This window comes from Mus caroli, unplaced genomic scaffold (assembly GCF_978045245.1).
Source record: "Mus caroli unplaced genomic scaffold, Mus_caroli_1 scaffold_7, whole genome shotgun sequence".
Classification (NCBI taxonomy): Eukaryota; Metazoa; Chordata; class Mammalia; order Rodentia; family Muridae; genus Mus; species Mus caroli.
In genome coordinates this window covers 11,553,456-11,570,103 of record NW_028227262.1, presented here as the reverse complement: position 1 = coordinate 11,570,103, position 16,648 = coordinate 11,553,456, and the positions used below count along the sequence as shown (strand labels likewise).

The window sequence follows — 16,648 nt, the reverse complement described above, 5'->3', positions numbered from 1 at the left end:
TCCGTATTTATAGCGAGGCAAAGTGTGAAAGTCTTCTGGTGGCTTTGTTACTCTGGAAAAAAGACATAAAATAAAAATGTAAAAACTGGAAGTAGAGACAAAATATTTTATCTACCCAGGGGCTGGGGAGATGGCTCCATGTCAAAACTTGTGCCACGGAATCCTGGTGGTCAATCCTGAACCAGGCAAAAAGATGAAGATGGTGGTGGACAATGGTTATCCCTGCATTTCCAGAGACCAGAGGTAGAGACAGGAGAAGCAGCTGGAAGCTCCCAGGTCAGATAGCCTGGAGTACATATGCTGCACTGCAGTAGAAAAGAACAAGAGGCTCTGCCTCAACAAGGTGGAAGGCTTGGACCACCTCTGAGCAGTTGTCTTCTGACCTCCATGAGCCCATGCATCATGAGCCACCGTGTGCAGCCGCACACTGCCACGTGCCCCACCCCACGCACTGCCACCTGCGCCTCTGCACTCATCTGTCTCTTTTCCCATTGCACACTGTTCTAAAAATGTAAAACATCACATTTGTTTGAAGATGGGATTATTTTCACTGCAAAGCTAATCGGCAATTGATTGACATACCTTAAACTTACTAAGAAAATTTGAGAAATTTTGAAAAGATGTGAACAAAGGCCATCTCTGTGTGGATCAGTAGCCATCTTTCAGTAAGGTTGTAATGAGAGAGAATGAGTTTATGGCAAGAAAAAAGAAAAAAAGAGTTCTTATAGTTTATTTAACATGAAATGTTTAGTGCACATATAAAGTAAACAAAATATTGCTAAAGGGAATTAACAAATGTTGAACAGACTAAAATGTTCCAAGAGCCCAGGGTTTATCTTAATGGTACAGTGCTGGCCCAGCATGCTATAAGGCCCTGCATTTGGTCCTCTGTGACTCAACAGATTTCTTTTAAAAGTAACTTTATTCCACACCAGTGGAACATAATTTTCCCAAAGCTTAACTGTACTTATTTTGGTTAAGTAAAAGGGTCTGGGTAGAAGATGAAGAATGGGTGACTGGGGAAAATAGGTAAGACAATTCTAAAATTTATCTATAAGTAAAATCACAAAGCACATAGAAACAAATCAAGAATAACCATAAATCAAAGATGATTAGAAACATTGGACATGAAATCTATGATATAACATCCGAACAACTAAAAGAAAAGTTATGGGAAGTTCAGAATGAGAGGTGGCCACGAGAAGCCAGACCACAGACAGCCTGAAGCAGCTTCTAACATCACCTAGGAAGTGAGTGGCCACACTGTATCACATATAATTTAATCAAATTAATGTGTCTTAGAGTGATGGGATTGCTTAACCAGCTTTTCCTAACATGTATTGAATAACACAGTAAATGTTGGTTATTTTAAGCAAATTACATATTTCTTAGGAAATCCAAATGTAGCTCATGTGGGTGAGAAAGTTAAATGTAATGTTCAGCCACAGGAGTGCGAGATGGCTTAGAGGGTAAATGTGCCAACGTGCAAGTCTGGCCGCCAGAATGCTAGCGTTCCAGCTGAGAAGCCCATGTCAAAAACCTGTGTATGTTGCTGTACATCTACAATCCTGGCTCTACCACAGGTGAGGAGGGAGGCCAAGGCAGGAGAGCCTCCTAGAGGTTGGTAGGCTGTCTAGCTTGGCGTGTGCAACAAGACAGGCAGAGAGACACGCTCCTAAACAGCATGGAAGGTGAGAAGGGGGCCTAGAAGGTGATGGCCTCCACATGCACTTGTGTACACTAAGGAGAAATGTTCAGCCATGAAAACTCCACAGGCAAAGACAAATGCAGCAATAATAATCGTCATGGAAAGTGCTCAATGACTATGAGCGTGTAGGTCAGTGGACCAGCGAAACAAACATCTCCGAAAGTGAAACAGGCAGTTGAAACTAGAAAAACCTTAGTGACGAATGTGACTGAAGGATCATATGCATAAGTAATATAAAGAAAAAAGTTAGGCTTCTCTTGGTAGTTATCTCAGGAGGGCAGCAGAAAATGAAAGAGGAAAAATGAACAAAGCACCTGACTCAAAGCTTTGTGACAAAGAAATACAGTATTGATGCTCCAAGGATATTAAAGCTTTCAACCGCACAACCCTAAGAGTATGAAGAAACAATGGGAATCAATCTTTTGCTAGTTGCATAGGCAAAAATATGAATATGATGCCCAAGTGAAATTAATAGCTAGAGGCAAGTTTTAGGTTTGGGATTTAAGTGGAACACCTATGTGGGTTGCTATAAAGAAATTTATTAAAAGACTTATTAATGCCATAGAGGGAAAGACAGACATCAACAAGATGAGGGCTCTGAGGAGGGACCGGGTGCACAGGGCAGAGGAGGTATCCCTCTCTATGTGGTTTTCGGGAAGGGGAGTTCTGTGCCCTTTGATTGGTAGCTGGTTCTCAATACCTACTTGTGCTTGGGCTGTCTGCTGGCCTGGGGCCTGGGTAAGAATCAGCTCTGAGGTTGGAGAGAACAAGAACTTGCCTGGACCGAGAAGACAATAGAAAAACTTTACAAGATGGTGTGGCCCTAGGTGAGAAGGGGAGTCTTCCCATGCCATCAAGATCATTTAACACAGCCGTTCGAGGCTGTGTCATGTCTGTGAAGTCTAAGACCTTCAGCCTCACTCATGCATAATTCCATTTCTAGGAGTCCATTCTTACGAGATAGTAAGAGATGTTGTTAAGGCACACACAAACAAGCTCACCTTGGTGACATTTGTGACACTGAAAACCCAGTGCTGGTCTAAGCATTCTGCAAGAAAGGAAAGGTGTGCACACCACACACCATGAATCCCACCCTAACAGTTGTTAAATATGGGCTTTCTAAATATTTTCTTTCATGTTTTGCAACTGAAACTGCCAATCACACAAACACGCACAGTATTCTTTACGGGAAAGAGTAAAGAAAGGACTGGACATGCCTGTGTTGTGATTTATAGCGAGTCTCTAGAATCCTATTCTTCAACTATCTATACACACATAATCTACTCATGTGCACAAGTAGGAAACTATTAGAAGAAAATTCACGTGAATAATTTGTCCATCAACTTTAGATTTGAACATTACATTTAATGTGTGTGTGGAGGAGACCCTCAGAGACCAGGAGAAGTTGTCAGATCCTCTGGAGCTGGAGTCATAGGCAGTCATGACATGGGTGTTGGGAATTAAACTCAGGTCTTCTGGAAGAGTAGCAAGTGTGCTTGCCCACTGAGCCATCCTGGCAGCTTTGCTGTACACCATCTTCTCAAACCCAGCTGCCTACCTCCATTATAAGTGGACTTAGTTATGCATATACTATGTTGACAGCAGAACACCAGAAAAATTGAACTTGACAAAACCACTAGTGATTAATCAAATGATCTAGTGCTGGGTTTTTGCCACCTGCACCTCTGCATTAGAAGGTCATTAGCAGACTTGAAGCTGCACCCTGGAACGTGTATGTGAATTATAAAACTGCCCTGTTGTTTATAACCTGTAGTAGCCCCAATATCCCCTCCCAAGCCATGAAGAGAACAAGATGGATCCAAGGTCTACAGTCCCTAGCTCCAGTGAGGTATAACTCCAAGGGAACCACAAAATACCTCAAAGGTACATGGTGAGATTTTATATGCGACCTCCCATTCCTTTAGATTGTAAACCAATCTCTGTCCTGTCTGGGGACATTGCTGTGATCCCCCTGTGTTAGTTATGAGTCCATTTGGAAGGCAAAAGAACTGAAACCGTTTGATGGACATCTTTTGGAATGTCTTCAAAAGGCAGTTGGATCCTGACCGATTATTTCTTTTAGACTTCATTATTATTTTTAAAAAGTTATTTGATAGGACTGGAGAGTGAGCAGGTGTCTATGACTGTTCAGATAACTTGAAATAGGTGTATACCCTGATGTATTTTAGGTACACTGTCCCCCTCCACTCACCCCCCCCCGTGTGTGTGTGTGTGTGTGTTTAAGAAGCACACAGTTAAGAGATATATACAAGCCATCTACAAGGTGGACCAGCTTCTGCACCCTGGGAAATAAACCCAGGGCAGAGAAGAGAGCTTTGGAACTGGTAGTCCCCGCATGGCTATACGATCCTGGTAACTCATGTGTTTTCTGGGCTCATTTTCTTCTTATATATGTTGGGGCTACAAATACTTGCCCCCAAAGGCTTGTGGAGATTTAGTGAAATAATATCTTTGTGGAATGCATACAGCAAGGCCTGCCTATAACTGACACTTAATAAATGTTAATTTCTTTCCTTTCTCCTTTCAGTAACCTGATTTAAATGCTTCATTTGAGATTCATAGCTCGCCTACCTAAGTTAATTTTTAAAACACATTAATTTTCATGATACCTGAAGGAAATAATACCTAACAACTGTATTCTAACTTTGACTTTTCTATCATTTTTTTCATACTTATCTAATAGAAACTCAAATTATTATTTCCTTTAATTTACTGACAAGGAAACAGAGGCACAGAAGGGCTGAGCTGTTTGCCTAAAGTCAAATAAAGGAGACAGAATCAATATTTGTTGAGTGAACAGATGAGCTGAAATCGGCCTCAGACCCACGCTCGGCTCAACCCCGCTCTCTACTCGCCCTGCATTTCGGCTTCAATTTGCATTTCCAGTTCTTGGGAATTGTGGATAAAAATGAAGTCGAGTTGCTGTTTCTGGGAAGGGACACCGCGTCTTTCAGAACGGTTAGAGAAATCATGAGGCATTGTTCACCTGAACAGGCTGGGAGAAGAGCCTGGATGGTGTTTGACATAACTGGCTCTCTTATAAGGGTGGGTTCATTCTTATGAAGAGCGTCGGGAGGGAAAACCCATCAAGATAGTGTGTTCTCTTGATGATTTCAATGAATTATCATGGAAATGAGTTTCAGAAGAGAGGTAATGCTTTGTGATAATAGCCCGATAATGCCATTAGCTATGAACTGTAATTGTAATAGCATTAGTCAAATGAATATATCTGATATTAATTTGAGTGTCAAATATTTCTGTAAGGTTCTTCTTGTTAATTAAACATCAGCCTGGGCATTATTAATTCACCATCTATCCAGTCCCTGCACACAGTAGGCACCCAATATGTATTTGTAGAGTGAATTCATGAATCAATCCTTAAGTGGAGTTACTAAAAATAATAAAATGCTAAATTCATGGGTAGAACAAAATTTAATTTTTAAAGATTTCTTTATATTATCTTTAATTACGTGTCTGCATATGGGTATTTGCCCATGAATGCAAAGCCATCAGATACCCGAAGACTGGAGTTATGTTCAGTTGCCAGCAACCTGACCTCACAATTGGGATTGAACCTTGGTCCTCTGTAAGAGCAGTGCATGTTCTTAGCCTCTGAGCCATTTTCCTCCCTTGTTCCAGATGTTGAGTTTGGTTTGTCTAGCAGATGCTCATTTGTGAAGTCTTTCCTTCCCTTGCCACTAAAGTCACTGAGAGTATTCTTTACAATTTTTAAAATTTTGCAAAAAAAGTCTTTCTCCTCTTTCAAATATTTAGAAGCAAAAATATTTCTTCACATTAATAGGAGTATAGAGAGTCTGCCTTTTCAGCCCGTGCCTGCTGTCGGTGGCTTGCTGCACATTTCATAAAGAAGATGGTTGTGGTGCCTGCTGGCGTTCTTGCCTGCCTTCTCCATCCTTTCCTGAGCCTTCTTTGTGGGAAGAAGTCCAGCTCTAGGTGTTGAGGCCTGGCTGGCTCTCCGTTCCCTCCTCATTGGAGCTTCAGCTCCGTTGAATAGCTCCTTTCTCCTGTAACGTTTTCCTTCTCTGCCCCCATTGGCTGTGCTCAGCAGTCACACACAGTCAAAGAGTGAAAGCAGCTCGAGCTGGTATGTGAGACTCCCTCAGAAACAAGGACTTCTCAGTTGAGTTTTGGGACTGGGAGTCTTCTACTTTAGGGTAAGTATGTCTTCAATTTTGTATGGATCACGCGTTGCATATTTATGTCCCCAGTAGTGTACGGGGACATACACTAAACAATTTATTCACTTTGTATCTGAGATTAAAATTTAATTGCACACACGGTGTTTTGATTTGCTAAGTCTGACAACCTCGCCCACATACCCTTCCAGCTGTCACTCATCTTCCAAACCTTCTCAGCCTGAAGTCCTTCAAAAGAGCACCTTTGTGCCCATGCTAACCTAGACATGCTGCAGCCCACTTCAGTCTGCTTCTCACCCCCATCCTGAGACGGCTCCTACGAGTGCTATGAGAGACCTTAGTGTAGCGCCTGAATGTCAAGTTCTTAGGCAGCTTTTCACCCTGCTAGCTTTCACACTAGCATTTGAAGACATGACACACTTGAAATAACCTCTTAGGTTTAGTGAAAGGAATATACATATATCCACACATGTCCGCATTTACTACATACCTATCTATATCATACATATACACGTACACACATACAGATGCATACTTAGGTGTTCATGTGCACATATATGCACACACATGCACATGCACACACACATACACACACATGCATACACACATGCACATGCACACACACATGCATACACACATGCACACACACATGCACAATGCTACCCCTAACACACTAACACACCAGGGAGGGCTGTCTATCCTCTGCTTTCTTCGACAGACTCCCTTATCTCATTGCCTTCTTGAATACTTCAAATCTAAACTCTGAACCTCAGGAATTTTTCCCCCTCATTTTTAATATTCACACTTGGTAATTTCATTCAGTCTTATGGCTTGAAATTTTATTTTTGTGCCAAACATTTTTGTATTTCCATACCTAGTCAAAGTCTTTCTGTTTTAAGTGTTGGCTGTTTCTATCTAGATGACATTCCAGTACACCAAACGTAATGTGTTAAGTGTTGCAGCATATTTCTCTTCCAAGTCTTTCCACTTAGTAAACAGTCTTTTCCCACCCAGTGAGTTCTCAGGCAGCTGGTGTTTCTGTAATTCCATCGCCTCCCTCCTGTATCTACGGATTTTCAAAACCATCCCAAAGCGGTGTTGGTTCCATCTCAGAAGCTGAGCTGCATCTCAGGTCTATTTCTCTGCTTCATTAATATCCTTATTTGCCTGGATTATTTTGTATCCTTTTCCTTCTGAATGTATCTTTTTTTTTCTCCTGTTCAAAATCATACTACACCCACAGAAGTCTTTAAATACCAGTAGAGGTGTCATTCACCCAATGTCTTACGATGTAGTACATTTAGGCTGTCAGTCAAAGGTCCCAAATGATTGGACCTCTGTATAACTCCACAGTGTTCTGTCAGTCTCTCCATTGCTGCATATTTTCAGCTTTCTGGAATCTTATGGGCTCCTCTCATGCAGCCAATGATTCTCTAGTCCTAGGCCCTGTCATAGGAACTGTTTACCAGGACTAGATCAGGGCTTCACTCACCAAGAAAAAAACTGCACGCTCTTCTAGTCTTGGCTTTAGAACCATTTCCAGCCTCTCTTCCCTGAAGATTCACATTTCTCTGACTCTACCCTGCTCTGTGTATGCGCCATGCTAAAGAGGTGTCATTTCTGATATGAATCTAAGTCACCTGGGTGACTAAAGAGACTGTTTCATGTCACCTTATTCACAGCAGCATCTGAGACTCAGGTAGAATGTGAGTTTTTGCATCATGGATGCTTTCTTTCCTAAAGAATTATTGAAATACTGTAGCAAACAGCAAGCAACACACACCTCACTCACCTGGAAAACTTTGGAACCTTGTTCAAACTACAGCAATCTTAATGACAGAAGTCTTTATCTTTGTTTGTATACAACACGTGTGTCTGTTACTTGGGAATCATATTACTGTTTTCCTAGAGTTCTCACAAAAGTCTTGGAAGGAAATTCATTTTAAAGCAATGGCTCAAGCTCAGAAAAAAAAAAAAGAAAGAAAGACAAGAAGAGCAAAAGTTAAGCCTATAGAGATGACTCAGTGGGTAAGAACTTGTGCAAGCGTGAGGTCCTGAGTTTGAATCTCAAGAAAACACTGAAAATCCAGACACAGCTGAACTTGTCTGTTTCCCCGGGGCACTTATGCGGTGATGGGACTTGGAGACAGAACTGCAGGAAACTAACGTGGCAAACACAGCAGGGATCAACAAAGGGACCCTGCCCCACCCAAACACGGTGGAAGATGAGGACTAGCGCCTGAGGTTGTCCTTGGACTTCTACATGCATGCACAAATGCGTGTGCGTGCTCGCGCATGCGCACACCCACACACCATGACACAAAATAAAACAAAAACAAGCATATTATACTCCCTTATATTCCCTTTCCTATATTTTGTGAGCCAATAGCAGTGGTTGGTGACTGTCTATAGCCAGATGGGTGATTTGGGCTCCTCCTGGGTACTGCTATGAACTCAAACATCTCTGGGTAGCAAGATGGATTTGGGTGGGATCTAAGGTTGAGGATGGAGAGCCAATTGCACCCGAATTTCCTAACACTGTCCTACCAGGAGGATCCTGTGCCTCATTTTGACTGAGGAGCAGGGGGCTTGACCACTCAGATACGGGCCTGACCACAGATGGCTTCGGGAACAGCAGGCTATGTGTTCTCCACTTCGGGGTCTATGAATCTATGATCTTAAAACACATACATAATCAAAAGCCCAGTTATAGACCTGAATTGGAAGAAACACATTTCTAAGAAAAAGACACGGACCCAGGAAATTCAGCTGAATACTTTTCCACCCAGAAAAAGTCTTTTCTCCTTTCAAGTTCCCTGTAACTGCAAATCCCTCTTTCCAGAGCGACTCCGTGATTCATGGTGACATGGCTGTCAGTGCCCTCAATTCTTGTAGATATTTAAATGAGAATTTAAAAAGATCTCATTTTTAATTTAAAATGGTCTTGATTTGAATTAAACAGCCAAATTCTTTGTACTTTTCCTTGAAACTGGAGGAGGTGAGACCGAGGGGACAGGGGGACTCAGCTTGACCTCTTCATCTTGCCCAATTTCTCCATTTCTTTCAGGCACTTTTCATCACCTGTAACCCATCTGTAACTGAGATGTCATTTCCTCCTGAATTTCTATTTTGTTATTTTTGTCAAAAGGTGAGTCTGGAGTCAGGAGTTTGGGGAAATTGATCTTGCTCCTAATGGGATGGAGTTGACACAGGCGGTTTGACTGACTTTCCACCGCCTTGCATTAGCATTGCTGCTTTTAGAGAAACCTTTCCTGAAGTGATTAGTGTAGGAGGACGGGTTTAGTCTCCTCTTCTCCTTTAAAACGCTCTGAGTGAGCGATCCCAGAAGGATCAGATTTCTCACTTGTACTGAAAATGTCACTCTAACAGCTATCTCGCTGCACAGTTGAGTTTTGAGAAACCCTTTGAATTTACCGCGTTCACACCATTTCTCCACCACTGTGCTAAAAATGACTAATGTAGCTCGGAGCCAGGAGACTGTGATAGCAGATCTAGCCCCACCCCCACCCCCACCCCCACCCCCCGCCCTCATAACTGATAGGGATTCCTAAAGGTTGAGAATGCCGTAAATGGCCCTGTGGAACCGGAGGCAGTGTCAGCTCTCTAACAGGGACCACCACATTATTCTGGTCAATCCCATCCCACAAAGCCATCTGAGCACGAGACTGACTTGGCTTACCTAGTGTTCAGAGAACACACTGTTACAGCGTGCGACGGTTTTGTATTTGAAACTAAACCCTGGCGTCGGAATTTCGAAATGCTTCATTTAATTTTATCCTATAACCATCTCTGAGGAAAGCGAAAAGCATTGCCCATTTTTAATTAAGAGGGAACAGTCTTAGAGGGATAATGATATACCTAAAGTGATATTTGTGGTCAAAGAGCCATTTCCTTTGGGGGACACTAATTAGTCACTGTAAGCCAGCATAGGATCACAACACCATATCACTTAAATGAAACTCATTTCCTTTCTTGAATTATATCATGATGGGTAAGGGGGTTGTCACAAACAGGAATGTAAAACATGACAAGACCTCCATTTGATGTCATTTAGAGAGGGAAGGGGACGTGGGTGGGATGAGCATAATTAGGTGAACTGGGAAATGATTAGACCCACAAGGGGAGGATTGAGTTGGTTGTCATTAACTTGCCATGAAGTTTGTGGGAATTATCCACAAGGCTCTATTTTCAGGTCTGTCCAATTCAACAATTGTATCAATTACCCGGGAGAAGTTGAGGGACTTGCTTACTAAACCCACAGACAACACAGGAAAGATCAGCCATTCACTGGGTGACAGAATCAAGTTCCAAAAATGTCTATTTTTCAGCATGATGGGTTGACACTTATTAAAAAGAAGGATAACATCCTATATTTAATTAGGGGGAAAAAACCCCGGATGAGTGGAGCTGAATGGAGAGCAACTGCCAAAACAAGGAAAAGGAGTATTAGGCTTTAATTGACCAGTAGTGTGATGTAACTGTGGAGAACTCAACACACGCTCTATCTGCTGGTGGACATAGGCAGACAGAGAAGGCAGATGGACATCCTGTATGTGTCTAGTTTGATGTTGTGCTTGAATTTGAAAAGGGAGTTTTAAAGATATTGACAAATGGCTGTTTAACAGATGATGACTGACAGGGGAGGAACAGGCGCTATGGAGTGGGAGAGAAAAGGAGATGGCTTTCCTATACCACAGAAGGGGATGGTGACCGAAATGTTTACTGAGCAGTAGCTGTGGGTATTAGTGACTCACTCTCAGAACAACATAATTAATTGTTTGTTATGATGGCGACGATGACGACGATGACGACGATGACTACGATGACGACGACTACGACGACAACGGCGGTGGATACAGAACAGGAAGAATGCCTCTCTCTATTCAGATGGAGGCAGTCTGACCGGTCCTTCAGCGTATCCTGGTTTCTCTGAATACTCATCAACATACATGGTAAGAAGTCATGTTTCGTCTGTGAAATATACTTATCAACAGAAGGCAAGCAGAGTTCTGTCTCCACGGAGAGATGTCTCCTGAATACGAAGGGGGTGACTCAGTTTCTGGTTTTGGCACAAGGTTAGACTCTATGCTATTCGAGGCATCTCCCAACTGAAAGATTCTAATTCTTGGGATGTGATTTGATGCTATACAATTTTATCGTGAGCAGAAAAGGAGAGCTTTGGAAAGAAAAAAGTGAGTCAGCTAATTGCCAGTTTAAACAGTACGTGTTTAGAGAGGGTCTGACCTCAGAGCCCAATTTGGAAAGTGTCACTGGTAACCTATCTTTTAAGGTCACCAAAACCTTGCCCATTCTATAAACAGTGCTTCCCCATCTTTTACTCTGTCTAGGATGGGATGAATATTATCTCATGTGTACACTGACAGACAGAGGTTACATGGTAGGAATTAGAGATGTCATTATAAAGCCTTTATGCTTGGGGACTTCCTTCTACATTGCTTAGCATGGTAAGTGATTTGGGCATGCTGAGGGCATCAGGTCTCTTTCAGATACAAGCTGAGATGCCTGGAGAACTTCTTTCTACTTTAATTATAGTATTTAAAAAAAACAAGGATAATGCTACAGCCTACATGGAAGTTTTGTAATAAATCTGACAATGAAAATAAAAACTTCTACTCTACGACGCAGACTATCAATGACAATTTAGATTTTCAACGAAATCTTTCTGCAGGGAAGAAGACATTAAATGAACAAAAGGGCAGCCTACAGACTGGGCGCAGGTCTTCGGCTGCTATGCATCTGACGGAGGGTTCATATTGAGAATGTGTGAAGAATTAAAAAAGAAAGAACGAAACGGGGAGACAATGCGATTAAAAATGGCCCTAATGAAACGAACAGCTTGCAAAAGATGAATTACACAGGACTGAGAGACACGTGAAGAGACATTCAACCTCAGCAGCCACTGGAGAAGTACAAACCTAAACGATGCTGAGAGTCCATCTGCCACCCTCATCAGAAACCAACCATGTAGATTGTATGCGTGGGGATGTGGCTGTCTTAGTTACTGTTTTATTGCTGTGAAGAGACACAAGGACCAAGGCAATCCTTGGGAGAGGGGTAATGGGGGGGGGGGAGAGAGAGAGAGAGAGAGCGAGAGCGCACCACTCCCTGATGACTAATAATTCAAATACATGAGCCTACAGGGGCCATGCTTATTCAAGCCACTAGAGTGAGCAACAAGAACTCCTGTACACTGCTAGGGGGAAGATAAATGGTCCCACTTGCAGTGGAGATCAGTATGGAGGTTTCTCAAAAGAAAACTAGAAATAGGTCAACCATGTGACCTAGGTATATCACTCCTGCGTATGTGCCCAAAGGACCCCAAGCCATCACGCCACAGAGACACTCGCTCATCAATGTTTATTGTAGGCTCACAATAACTAAACTATGTAAACAAGCTAGGTGTGCAACAGGGGAATGCATAGTTCTGTACACAGTGGTATGCTGCCCAGCCATACAGAAGAATGGAGCTATGCCATCTGCATGGAAATGTTTGCAGCTGATGAACATCATATTAAGCAAATCAAGTTTACTAAACAAATAATATCCCTGCGAATGCCCAAAGGGGAAGGGGAATGGGCAAGAAAGGCAGTGGAGGGGCACCAGGGCTGGCAGAGTGCTTGCCTGGTGGGCAGGAGGCCATGGGCTCAGTCCCTGATACTGCCTAACTAGGGCATAGTGATGAACAGCTGCAATCTCAGTGCACAGGATGCTAAAGAAGGCTTCTCCTTGTTAGTTTGACAACGTTAGTTTGGCTGCATGGGAGCACTCATCGGCTCCAATGGAGTTCACTGCTCTGTTAAGGTAGTCTTTTGTGATGCTGCTCTGTGAGGCTCCATTTTGCTGGCTTGTGAAGATTGTTTGGTGTTTGTTTGTTTGTTTGGTTTGGTTTGGTTTGGTTTTTTCTTATTGATTTTCTTTTCTTCTATGTCCCACCGTCTGTTCACTGAGCCTCCTTTGATAGCAGTGATTAAATGAACTCGAGTTTAGTGCTATCTCCAAAGTTGTGGATAAAATGCAGGAATTTGGAGGACAATGTAGGAAGTTTGATCTAATTCTGGGTAAGACGCCTAATGCAGCAAAGACAGTTTCAATTTATCTAAGACACGGGGTGCTTAATATTTGACTTTGTAGTTCTTCTAGCGCATGTCAGATGAGATCTGATTATAGTCACTCTCTTTGTGCATTGATCTAGATATTTACTTATCCTGTGTGTCTGTCTTAGTGCCATGGTGAGACTGTTCCATTCTCACCCTCTGACGTGTGCGGTCCAGGGATGGAATTTTGGTTGCCAGGGTTGGCAGCAAGCCCCTTCACCCACAGGGCCATCTCAACACCCTTGTAGAAATCTTTTAAACTTTCGGAATTATTTTCAATAAGTAACATAAAGTAAGGAAACCTATTTAGCACTTGAAGTGTTTTAGTTTGCAGGTTAGGTGAGACTTAAGGTCATTTATAAAAATCTTGAAAAGGCATACTTTATCACGGGGGAACTGACCATCAGAGGTTAAACACTGTACCTTCTGGAGTTAAAGGCTATTGGTTTGGATTTGAGTTCCTTCAGAATCACAACAACACTGTACACCATTCTTTGTGACATGGGTCTTGAGACATAGTTAGTGTCCCATACAGGCTTTTGCTCAACTTTCTCAGATATTTAAAGGGTGTCCTTGTCACCCAAACAATTAAAACCGGTAGATTTTTCTAAACCTACTATATGCATTGTTCTTCATGACAGTGTCTCCCTGAATTACTAGGAATTTTCTAGAAGCTTGGGGGGTGCTTATTTTGCTGGTGCTGGTACCCCAATACCCCATACAGTGCTTGGAATAGTTAAGTGTTTGAACGGAGACTGTATTTGAATTTTTCATTGAGGGGGTTATTTTCTGTATAGTTCAAGAGCAGGTACATTGAATCTGTTTGTTTAAGAGATCACACAAATCATTCCTTCCTTTATGTTATTTGAAGGGTACAACCAAAAACATGTTTGAAAGTAGAAAAGAGTAAGTGAATGGCATTTTCCTTAAAGTAAGAAAACACCCATTAAGACAAACTCTAAGGAATATCGACATTTTAAGCTAATATTTTAAGATTGGCAGACTTAAAAAAGGTAAAGGCACTTCTCTGTTACCACTAACTATGACTTCCATGTTCCCTGCTCTTTCCACTCACAGGCCAACTTAAAACTAGAGTATTTTAACATTTGCATCTGAATTTTCCATATTTTTTACTTCTTTATCCAAAATGTCTACTGGGAAAAATTTCCAGATTATTTGTTAGCTACCTCATGATTTCTCCTCAGTTGTATGGACAACATTTGGGGTCAATCAAGAGCCAAGTAGGCCATGGGGGTGCCCTGCAACCCTACATATATGCATGTGCTAACTCTTTACCACATTGTCTGCAATAGCTACCAGCCATTGTTGAATATGGCCTCACTGTGAAATCTAATGCAAATGCGATGACCTGTTAGCTTCAAAATGCACTTTCAAAGACAGCCAACACTGTCTCATGGGAAGTGACATTCTGTAATTACCTCCTCCTATCAAAAGAAAAACAATTCCCAGAAATTAATGAATATAGCAAGAGTCTACTTCATATCTTAATTCTATCTTAATTGCAAAAGTGGATCAATTAAAAATAAAAAGACTTTATGGTTTTGCCTCCTAGCTCTCTGGTCTTCAGCTCAATGTATATAAGGATACGATGAGAGGGCGCTTACCTTCTGAGATGAGATAAACCAACTCAATCAGCATTGCCCCTGCGAAACAGGCAGATCCATGGAACAGTGTCAAAAAAGTCGTGGAAGCTCCTCTGAAGGTGCTTGGGACGACTCTGTGGGTTACCATGGACACTGGGAGAACAAGAGGCCAGGATTTAGGACTTCACGGAAATCGCTTTTATAGACCATGTCCCAATGCGTCATACAGACCATGCATCAAATTTACCAATGAGCAAAATCCCCAGGGTGGATGTTTTTAAGGTTAGTGCACAGTCAGGTTATGATGTAATTCACAGATAATGTCAGAGAATAAAACAGGAGAGGAGGAAGCCCCATGGAGCCACCAGGATTGCTTGGTAGTTGAGCGCTGTTAGGTCATCACCGACTTTCAGCCATATTTGAATACTTCTGACACATTTGTATCATCAAGGTGCTACTTGTTCTGGGTATCACCCCTGTCATGAAATCTCTGCCTGGGACTCCATGGCCTGTAGAAAACTTGAATTTATTGTAGGATATTTGCACAAGGGTTCTGGATTCATGTAAGAGTGCTCTAAGACCTTGATGTGTTGGCCCCGCGAGCATATACAACTTGATTAATCAGCATCTTCCTCTTCCAAGTGGAAACATTCCCATTACTCATGCACAGGGAGATGTGGTGGTACCTGTTGGGCTACCTTTAAAGTGATGAGTTTAATGCCGATTTGCATTTGTTAAGTAAGCCTAATTACCTTCATTTTTCCTTTTTAATATTTTTATTAATGATATGAGAATTTCATATAACACATAACTCCTTCCAGATACACATCACTTACTTACCCCCCCCCCACTCCTCCAACTTCATATTTTCCCTTTTTGTTTTTTAGTAACTTGTGGATTCCAGTTTGTGTTCTCCACATACCCCTGCATGTAGTGCCATCTATCGGAACATGGTTTATCCACCGAGAACCACACCTTTAAAGAAGACTGAGTCTCCATTTCCTAGAAGCCATCCTCTGTTAGGGGTGGGGACGTAGACCTATGAATTCCTTCCCATTCCGTGCTAGAATGTTGACATATTCGATCATGAGCAGGTTTTGTGCAGACTGCCATAGCTGCCGTGAGCTCACGGGAGCAGTGGTCCTGTCGCATCTAGAAGACTCTTCCTCAGCTAATATTGCTGGCCCTCCTCAACTTCCGGCTCCTACAGTCTTTCCACCTCCTCCTCAGCCGTGGTCCCTGAGCCCTGGGAAGGATGTGAAGTAGACGCTTCATCCGTGGCAGAGCGCCCCCACTGGTTGCTGCTGCTCTCTGCACTTTGACCAGTTGTGAGCTTTTGTGTTAAGGTTAAGGTTATCTTTTGAATATATATAAACATATTTATAAAGATCATAAACAATATTTATCCTTCTGTGCAAGGCAATGTAGAAAACCACTTTTTACATTGCCCGTGTCTTGGTTAGCCTCCATTGTCAATACACCACAGGCTAAAGTCATCTGTGAGGAGGGGCCTCAGCTGAGGAATTACCTAAACCAGATCGGCCACTAAGGGATACTTGACTTTTTTTTGTACTTTCCCTAGAAAAGCTCTGTATTTGTCCAGCACAGCACCCCACACCCCCAATGATGTTATCATGATTAATGTGTGTCAGTGGGCACAGGGGCCACAGCATTCAGGTTCAGCTCAGAGGACAACTTTCTGGGCTGAGTTCCTTCCTCTTCACTTTAGCTTCCAGAGATGGAACACAAGCTTGACAGGCGTGTTCACCTGCAGAGTCACCCTCCAGCTCTGGTCCAGCTGTTCAGATGAACTTACCAATAGACAATACACACCAATGCTCTTTCCCACAATTGCACAACATTTCTGGTTTATTTTCTATGTGTCTCCCACGTGTCTTTATTTCTTCATCCAATAAACCATTAGGGGAGTCCCTGTCTATGCTCCAAGAAAGCAACTGGAAGGTGGGCATGAGATGGGAAATGGTGTCCCTTCCTTCTCTGATTTAAGCTCCAGAAGGGGGA

The 16,648-nt window shown here is 42.4% G+C and overlaps 1 protein-coding gene across 1 annotated transcript in view; it reads right to left on the bottom strand.

Annotated features, from left to right (window-relative positions):
- The window catches only part of Slc15a5 (solute carrier family 15 member 5), an 80,423-nt gene that overhangs the window by 13,327 nt on the left and 50,448 nt on the right, over nt 1–16,648 (bottom strand). The window contains exon 7 of the mRNA XM_021165677.2: nt 14,648–14,779. Coding sequence (XP_021021336.1) covers nt 14,648–14,779 — 132 coding nt within the window. The remainder of the gene's footprint in view (nt 1–14,647; nt 14,780–16,648) is intronic.